This window comes from Anomaloglossus baeobatrachus, chromosome 2, assembly GCF_048569485.1.
Source record: "Anomaloglossus baeobatrachus isolate aAnoBae1 chromosome 2, aAnoBae1.hap1, whole genome shotgun sequence".
Classification (NCBI taxonomy): Eukaryota; Metazoa; Chordata; class Amphibia; order Anura; family Aromobatidae; genus Anomaloglossus; species Anomaloglossus baeobatrachus.
In genome coordinates, this window is record NC_134354.1 from 383,761,957 (window position 1) to 383,771,684 (window position 9,728).

The 9,728-nt window shown below is 46.7% G+C and overlaps 1 protein-coding gene across 1 annotated transcript in view; it reads left to right on the plus strand.

Moving 5' to 3' along the window:
• GNL2 (G protein nucleolar 2) overlaps positions 1–9,502 on the plus strand; it is a 153,660-nt gene extending 144,158 nt beyond the window's left edge. Inside the window, exons 14-16 of the mRNA XM_075336053.1 lie at positions 4,771–4,859; positions 7,383–7,471; positions 9,317–9,502. Of these exons, the coding sequence (XP_075192168.1) occupies positions 4,771–4,859; positions 7,383–7,471; positions 9,317–9,466 (328 nt within the window). The 3' untranslated portion in view covers positions 9,467–9,502. The remainder of the gene's footprint in view (positions 1–4,770; positions 4,860–7,382; positions 7,472–9,316) is intronic.
• The last annotated feature ends 226 nt before the right edge of the window (positions 9,503–9,728 follow it).

Below are 9,728 nucleotides of genomic sequence, written 5' to 3' on the forward strand. Positions count from 1 at the left end.
ATCGGGCCACCTTCTAGTATATTATTATTTTTATATATATATATATATACTATATATATATTATATATATTATATATATATATATATATATATATATATATATATATATATATTATATATAATATATATATAATATATATATATATATATATATATATATATAAAAATAATAATATACTAGAAGGTGGGCCCCGATTCTACGCATCGGGTATTCTAGAATTTACGTATTGTGTAGTTCATGTATGATTTTTGTTAGATAGATAGGATAGATAGATATAGATATAGATATAGATAGATATAGAGAGAGAGAGAGATAGAGATATAGAGAGAGAGAGAGCGAGAGAGATATGTTGAGTGTTTATGTAAGGCGCTGTACATGTTCTGGGTGTTGTCTGGGTATGGCGAGGGGTGAGAGCGGTGTTGTATGTGTGTTGGCGTGTGTTGCGTTGTTTGTGGAGCGCTGTGTGTCTCTAGCGTTGTGTCTGTGTGTGTTGCGCGGTTTGTGTGGGTGTGGTGTGTTTTGGGGGGAGGTATGTTTTGTGCAATGTGTGTTTCGTGCGGTATGTGCGTATATTTATGTATGCCGCGGTGTTTGTGTGTTGGGTGTTTGTGTGTGTGTGTGTGCGGCGTTGTGTGTGTGTATGGCGGTGTTTGTGGTTCCCAGTGTGTGTGTGGTGTGTTGTGTGTGTGTGTGTGTGTGTGTGTGTGTGTTGGGGGGAGGTGTGCACCTCCCATCGTGCGCCATCCCCCATGCTGCGCACCCCCCATCGTGCCCCATCCCCCATGCTGCGCACCCCCCATCGTGCTCCATCCCCCATGCTGCGCATTCCCCCATCGTGCTCCATCCCCCATGCTGCGCACCCCCCCATCGTGCTCCATCCCCCATGCTGCGCGCACCCCCCATCGTGCTACATCCCCCATGCTGCGCACTTCCCCATCGTGCTACATCCCCCATGCTATAATAGTTCTCCTATTATACTCAGAGAGGAGTATAATAGGAGGACTATAATAGGAGGAGTAGTCCTGGGGGGAGAGGAGTATAATGCTGGCTCCCTGCACATGTGTACCGGGAGCCGGTGTACGCTGGTAACTATGATACACATCGGGTAACTAAGGGACCTTAGTTACCCGATGTGTATAATGGTTACCAGCGTTCACGGGCTCCGTCAAGATCCCAGCATCGCAAGGTTATGTCTGGCGCTGCTGTGATCGTGACGGAGCCGGTGTACACTGGTAACTATGATACACATCGGGTAACTAAGGGACCTTAGTTACCCGATGTGTATAATGGTTACCAGTGTTCAACCGGCTCCGTCACGATCCCAGCAGCGCAAGGTTATGTCTGGCGATGCGTGTGGAGGGCCAGGGCGAGCAGCCAATCCATGTGGAGGGCGGGGCCAGGCCGAGGCGAGCGCGACCAATCTGTGCGGTGGGGGGCGGAGGCGAGGCGAGCGGCCAAATCCGTGCGGGGGGGGCGGGGGCCATGGCGAGCCCAGCGGGCCAATCAGCTTTGTGTCACCGTAAGGACACAATTTTGGACCAAGAGAGACACAGACAGACTAAGGCAATTATATATATACTAGAAGGTGGCCCGATTCTACGCATCGGGTATTCTAGAATTTACGTATTGTGTAGTTCATGTATGATTTTTGTTATATATATATAGATGTTGTTGTGTGTAGTTACCAAGTGTTTGTGTAGGGGCTGTACATGTTCTGGGTGTTTGGGTGTGACGGGGGGTGAGAGCCGTGTTGTATGTGTGTTTGCGTGTGTTGCGTTGTTTGTGGAGCGCTGTGTGTCTGTAGCGTTGTGTGTGTGTTGCGCGGTTTGTGTGTGTGTGGTGTGTTTTGGGGGGAGGTATGTTTTGTGCAATGTGTGTGTTGTGCGGTATGTGCGTATATTTGTGTGTGCCGCGGTGTTTGTGTGTTGGGTGCTGTGTGTGCGCAGCGTTGTCTGTGTGTGTGTGGGTGTCTGTGTAGGGCAGTTTGTGGTTCCCAGTGTGTGGTGTGTGGTGTGTTGTGCAGTGCGCGTGTGTGTGTGTGTGTGTGTGTTTTGGGGGGAGGTGCGCACTCCCAAACGTGCTCCATCCCCCATGGCAGCGCACTCCCCATCGTGCTCCATCCCCCCATGCAGCGCACTCCCCATCGTGCTCCATCCCCTTATGCTGCGCACCCCCCCATCGTGCTCCATCTCCCATGCTGCGCACTCCCAAACGTGCTCCATCCGCCATGCTGCGCACTCCCAAACGTGCTCCATCCGCCATGCTGCGCACTCCCAAACGTTCTCCATCCGCCATACTCCGCACTCCCCATCGTGCTCCATCCCCCATGCAGCGCACTCCCCATCGTGCTCCATCCCCTATGCTGCGCACCCCCCATCGTGCTCCATCCCCTATGCTGCGCACCCCCCCATCGTGCTCCATCTCCCATGCTGCGCACTCCCAAACGTGCTCCACCCGCCATGCTGCGCACTCCCAAACGTGCTCCATCCCCCATGCTGTGAACTCCCCATCGTGCTCCATCCCCGATGCTGCGCACCCCCCCATCATGCTCCATCCCCGATGCTGCGCACCCCCCCATCGTGCTCCATCCCCCATGCTGCACCAGCATCAGCCTCTCTGCCCCCAGCATCAGCTTCTCTGCCCCCAGCATCAGCCTCTCTCCTCCCAGCATCAGCCTCTCTCATCCTAGCATCAGCCTCTCTCCTCCCAGCATCAGCCTCTCCTCTCTGTCCCTAGCATCAGCCTCTCTCCTCCCAGCCTTCCCCAGCATCAGCCTCTCTCCTCCCAGCCTCCCTCCTCCCACCCTCTCCCAGCATCAGCCTCCCTCTCCCAGCTTCCCCCAGCATCAGCCTCCCCCAGCATCAGCCTCTCTTCTCTCAGCCTACCTCTCCCAGCCTCCCTCCTCCCAGCCTCCCTCAGCATCAGCCTCCCTCTCCCAGCCTCCCCAAGCATCAGATCAGCCTCCACCAGCATCAGACTCTCTCCTTCCAGCCTCCCCTAGCATCAGCCTCCGCCAGCATCAGCCTCTCTCCTTCCAGCCTCCTCCAGCATCAGCCTCCCTCTCCCAGCCTTCCCCAGGATCAGCCTCTCTCCTCCCAGCCTCCGTCCTCCCAGCCTTCCCCAGCATCAGCTTTCCCCTCCCAGTCTCCCCCAGCATCAGCCTCCCTCTCCCAGCCTTCCCCATGATCAGCCTCTCTGCTCCCAGCCTCCTCCAGCACGCCGTGCTCCTCTGCCGACACTCACACACCCCGATCGCATCCACTCACACACACCCGATCGCATCCACTCACACACACCCGATCGCATCCACTCACACACACCCGATCGCATCCACTCACACACACCCGATCGCATCCACTCACACACACCCGATCGCATCCACTCACACACACCCGATCGCATCCACTCACACACACCCGATCGCATCCACTCACACACACCCGACCGATCGCATACACTCACACACACCCGACCGATCGCATACACTCACACACACCCGACCGATCGCATACACTCACACACACCCGACCGATCGCATACACTCACACACAACCGATCGCATACACTCACACACTGACGATATCGCACATACGCGCTCACAGTCACAACATCCGGAGATACCACATGCTTCTGGCCATGTGATCCTCCGGCAGGTCCTGGAAGCTCACAGCACAGTATCGAGGCCGAGAAGCAAGCGATATCGCCGGATGCTGTGTGTGTGTGGATGCGATGTGGATGCGATGTGGATGCGATGTGGATGCGATGTGGATGCGAGGTGTGTGTGAGGTGTGTGTGAGGTGTGTGTGAGGTGTGTGTGAGGTGTGTGTGAGGTGTGTGTGAGGTGTGTGTGAGGTGTGTGTGAGGTGTGTGTGAGGTGTGTGTGAGGTGTGTGTGAGAGTGAGTGCGATCTGATGTGTGTGTGAGAGTGAGTGCGATCTGATGTGTGTGGTGTGTGTGAGAGTGAGTGCGATCTGATGTGTGTGTGTATGCGTGTGTGTGTGTGCTGTTATGTTTGTGCATGTGGAAGTCCCGCCGCTGCAGGACCTTGATTTACTGGTAACTATGCAAGCATGGTTACCAGCGCAACACGTCCCCCGCTCGCACGGGAGCCAACACCAGCATACGGCGGCGGCGTACGCTGATGTGGGCTCCCGTTGGTGAGAGGGGAAAGGGGGGGGATTCGTGGCTCCGTGACCGTGTCAGTTCGGGCAATGCGGGGGGGGGGGGGGGGGGGGGCGAGAGCTAACATCTATTGCGTGAGGGGGGCGGGGCGTGGCGTGGGCGAGTTGCCAATGCCTGCAGGGTGCCGGGGCGAGAGGCCAATCTGTGGGGGGGGGCAGAGCCTGGGCGAGCGGCTGGCCAATCCGTGTGGGGGCGCAGCCGGGACGAGAGGCCAATCCGTGTGGGGGGGGCGGGGCCATGGCGAACCTAGCAGCCAATCAGCTTTGTGTCACCGTAAGGACATGTCACGGTGACACAATGTCACCATGACACAATTTTGGAGCATGACAGACAGACAGACAGAATAAGGCAATTATATATATATAGATAGATACACTAATTAATATATATATATATATATATATATATGTATGTATGTATTTGTGTGTGTGTGTGTATATATATATATATATATATATATATATATATATATATATATATATATATATATATATATATATATATATATATATATATATATATATATATATATATATTAAAACGTTTTTGTTTTTTTTATTTATTAACCAATTTTGTTTGCTTTTTAGAATCCCTAAAGAACTAGGTGAACAATTCTTTACAAAACCAAAGCCACCGAGCGAAGAGGAAGAAACAGAAGAGGAGCAGCAGAGTGAAGGTAATGTAGTCATTTCTTAGCCCTCTCCGCATTTATCACAGTCATCCCTGTCCATTAATTCTCATTAATTAGCTGGCCTCTGTGCTTCGCTGCCTGAGGTTAATTATTTTCTGGACTATTTTTACCATGCAATTACTACTTGCCATTCATCCTCCTGGACTCCCTTGTTGTGCTTATATTCCTTTAGAGAAGTTTAAATGTACTGCATAATCCACGGAAAGACTAGACATGAAAAGAATAATCTAATGAGAATTGGTAAAGGCTGGCATATTTTGTTCTTTTGTTTAAAAACGCAAGCAAAAAAAACCAAAACGTTGGGCTCTGTTCACACTAGAAAAAGGATTTTTCTCAAGAAATTTCTTGAGTCTGAAAAAGTAGCGCACTTGCGGTCAAAAAACGCACCCGCGTTTTTTGAGTGTTTAGTACATTTTTTTTCCGCAGGTTGTTCTAAAAAACGCAGGTACATGCAGAAAAGAAGTGACATGCTCATTCTTTTTCTCAAGAAATTCTGTAGAAAGAATGTTCTTGAGGAAAAAAAACAGTGTGCGCACAGCTATTTTTTTTTCCATAGATTTTGCTGGGGAATGTCTACAGAAAGGTTACAATCATTTTCTCAAAAAGGCGGGTAAAAACAGTGTGTGAACAAGGCCTAAAGGTGTTACCTAGGACTATGTATTTCTTTTGCTGTGCTCAAGACGAAAATCTTTGTGACAATGAGGGCAGTCAGGGAGTGGAACAGGCGACCACGGGAGGTAGTGAGCTCTCCATCAATGGAAATCTTCAAGCGGAAACTGGATAAACATATAGCTGGGATGATTTAGGAAAGCCTATAATCGCAGGGGGTTGGACCTGATGGCCCTTGAGATCCCTTCCAACTCTACCATTCTATGATGAGAACAAACAGGCAAGTAGTTGCTAACTACCTTTCATTTGTTTCAGCGATATCTGCCAGGACACAAGTCACAGAACTCTCCTTCCAGCGATTCAGTGGCTCGCATCATATCAACCGAGCAGCAACCTGTGCTCCTTTCTGCTCTGTTGACTGGGCATTACTACCGATGTCATGCTGATAGGCAGTGTGGTGCCAACTGTCCAACTGTGGGAGGCTGCTGTCAATCAGTATGAAGTTGGCCCATCATGCTGATTGACAGCCCAGAAGAGAGAGAGCTGCTCTGTTGACATTGAGCAAAATCAATAGTCTGCAGGAGTGGTCAGGGACCACTGTGCGCTGACGGGTAGGAAAGTAAGATAGTTTGTAAGTACCCGCGTGTTAGTTTAACTTTAAGGATCAGTCAAGTTAAAGAGCTTGTCCAGGAATATTATTTATTTTAGTAATGGGCTTAAAATGAACACTCCTCTGTATACATGATGCAAGGCTTGTCTCCAGCGTTGGGCTCCCCCCTGCTACCTCATATATCCTCACATTCTTGTACACAGCAAAAAACTACGAGACAGGCAGAGAGTGCACCAAGTTTTTCACACATACATGGTGAGCAAGACCTCTTACACTTTTATTACATCACTGCAGACATCGCAGAGATGGCACCTGAGTGCTGAATCTTTTTGGGGGGCCCTAAAGACTTGCTTTGGTGAGTTTGATTTTGATCTGAGTCACAGATTATTCATGTTGCTGTGATTTTGTGTGGACCGCTCTTGGTCCAAAATACATGCACATGTGAGCAGCCCCATAGACTTTTTATAGGTACAAGTTTAATCTAAAAAAGACAGAGGGAACTACATGAAAAGCTGATGTTTGAATGAGCCCTTACTTTACAATGCAACTTTCACCAAAATAACTGTACATATTGAATTATCAAATCTAGTGCGTTCTTTGACTTCTTTTAACCACACAGTTTTTAGACATTTTGGGCTTAATCGATTCATCAAAGCCTTCAATACAGAATTCGCACTGAGAAACATTAAGTTGCACAGTTTGTGATGTTTGATGTCTTAACACCAGTCTCTCCCAGCTCTGCTGGGATGACAACCAATTGTGGAACGTATGGGTACCTTAAGATCTTTTAAATGTACTTAGTTTGAGGGACAGACCTTTTAGTTTAGAAGTTCAAGGCTGGTTATCGTTGGATTATGTTGGTGGGACTAGATGACTTAGTTTGTGGGGGTGGTGTGATGGTGTCAGCATCTTGGCTCTTGTTCAATAGAAGGTGACTCTAGAAAAATTGGGTTGTTGGATTTCAACATGTCCAATCCTGTTGCTCTCTAGAAATAATTTACCAGAGGTGTCTGGCAGCAGCTTGCTCCAATTTCCCCATTCAAAATACATGCTCATTCAGCCATGCAAGCATGTAAGTTGTATGGTCAGAAAATGGCCTTCAGCAAAAAGTGTTTGAACAACACCTAAAGTATATGGTGGCCCAAAATTGGACTATTTTATCAGCTTCTTTGAAAACTGCTCTTTTATATATGCTTTGCATGTTATTCTGAGCATGCACCCTGTAACTCTGCTAGCATACATATAGGAAAAAGGTTTACACCGATATCTAACTTGTAAAGTCTTTGCAGGGACGACCAAGCCATTAAAGAAAAGGAAGCGTCTTGACAATGATGATGGAGAAAATGAAAAACCTCAGAAGAAACTATCATCTAGAGAAGTATGTCCTCCTTTATTGTTCTAGAGCTCACCCAACAACTTACAAACCCATGTTGTTGGGGGGTTTTATTTCGAACAAAGTACCATCTTACAATTCTGTCTATGAAGTTCTTACTATAAGAGATGAATGTCCAACAAGGATGGGTTCCTACATAATAAAGGTCACTAGATAGTTAGATTCTCTGGTATACAAGGTCAGCAGCTCCTGTGTTATGCATTAGGCTATGTGTCCACGGTAGAATGTACCTGCGGATTTTTCTGCATGAAAATTCGCGGCAAATCCGCACCTTATTTTTGCCGCGGATTACCGCGAATTTGCCGCGGATTTTGATGCAGATTTTTTTTTTCCCCCATTCTATACCCAAAATCCGCACCAAAATCCGCAAGAATAATTGACATGCTGCAGATTTTTACGGATCAAAATCCGCGGCAAATCCGCCGCGGAAAAATCCGCAGCATGGACACAGCATTTCCAAAATGCCATTGAAATGGCTTGGAAGTGCCGCTGCTGCAGATTTTCGGAAAATCCGCGGCAAATCCGCAGCGTGGGCACATAGCCTTAGGGTACTCTTACACCTCGTATAAAATAATCGGTTCTACAGTCATTTACCGCACCATTTACAGTGTCCTATGCAACAGAATGGTAATGTTTGCATAAAAAGGACGGTATACAGGTCTGTATACAGTCTTTTTTTTTTTTTTTTTTTCTTTCTCTCTCTCTCCCCCCTCTCTCGCGCTCCCATAGATTGATATTGGCGAGTCTCATCTGATATACACAGTCAATCAGATTCGAGCTGAGGAAAAACTCACAGATCTGACCTAATTCATTGATTAACATTGGTCCGAGCACAATGAAATTTTTGTTTTTCCTCTTTGTACTTGCCAATTTTATACGCCAGTGTGGGCATACCCTTAAAGGGTTCCCCTCTGATAGTCTCAGCTAGATGGAAGCAATGACTTTGACCATCAGTGACCTGACTGCAGAAGCAGGTAATGGGTGGTAGGGATATAGTTACCTCTGTATGTATGGCTGAGATTGTTACTGACAGCGCTGAAGCAGATTGTGATGATAAAGTAGTTCTGTTTTATTTTTATTTTGTTTCCTTCCACCATCACCTTCCTGTTACTTAACACTAGAACTACTGAGGTACTCATTTTGAGTACTTTGCACCATGTATTTCTATATAAGTGTCACGAGTCCAGTAGTTCTAGTGTTAAAAGGGTTATTTCCATCTCCAAGATCCTATCTCAAAATGTAGTAGGTGTAGTAGTATTAGGAGTGGATCGTAGTATAGTTCTCCTGATATAACCGTCTCTTACCTCATGTGCTAGGCATTGCAGTAGCTTAGTTGCTTGTGGTTGTAACCATGCATACTTGTCACTGAGTGGTAGTAACCATGAATACCTAAGCTGCAATGCCCTGCAAATGAGGACAGTATAATGAATCAGGAGAGCTATACCACATTTCTAATTGGAGGTATGTGCTATTTATAATAATAATAATAATAATAAATAATAATATTACACCCACTTCATAATGGGATAGGATCTTGGAATAACATTTTAAGGTTAACAATATCGCGCAAACCCCTTTTAATAGAGATTTTTATTCACGTGACGCACCGTTCACATGTATAAACAGGGCAACGTAACCCATTTGCCCACTACTTTCCAGTATGGTGACATAATTATCATTGTTAATTGTATGTCAGACTCTATATAGTAACACCAGAATTAATTTTTCTAAAAGTAGTCAAGTACAACGTACTCAAGATCCACTCTGATGTTGGTATAGAGCAAAGCAGTCTGGGTTGTGGTCCTCTAACAATATTTTTTCTTTTTGCAGAGGAGGAGGATAGAAAGGCAGCAACATTCAAAGAAAGTGGGAGTGCGGTACTACGAAACTCACAACGTCAAAAACAAGAACCGCAACAAGAAGAAAGTGAACCCTCAAAACAAAAATGTCAGACAAAAACAATCAAAACAGAAACATTAATTATTGTTGTGTCAATAAAGGTGTGACTGTCTTCCAGCCTCTGGATATTGTTTTTCCTCTGGAGTGCGGCTTAAATAAAAACGAGTCAATAAAAGTTGTAGACTATCAAATCTACAAAAGGAAAAATTCGGCACTTCCTGACAAACGCCTAGTGTGAATACTCTGACAGGTGGATATCGCGGTGCTATACTTGAACACTTAATTCGGTGAAACAGGAAAAATAAAGTTGCCCTCACCATCTATAAAATTCTTGTTAATTATT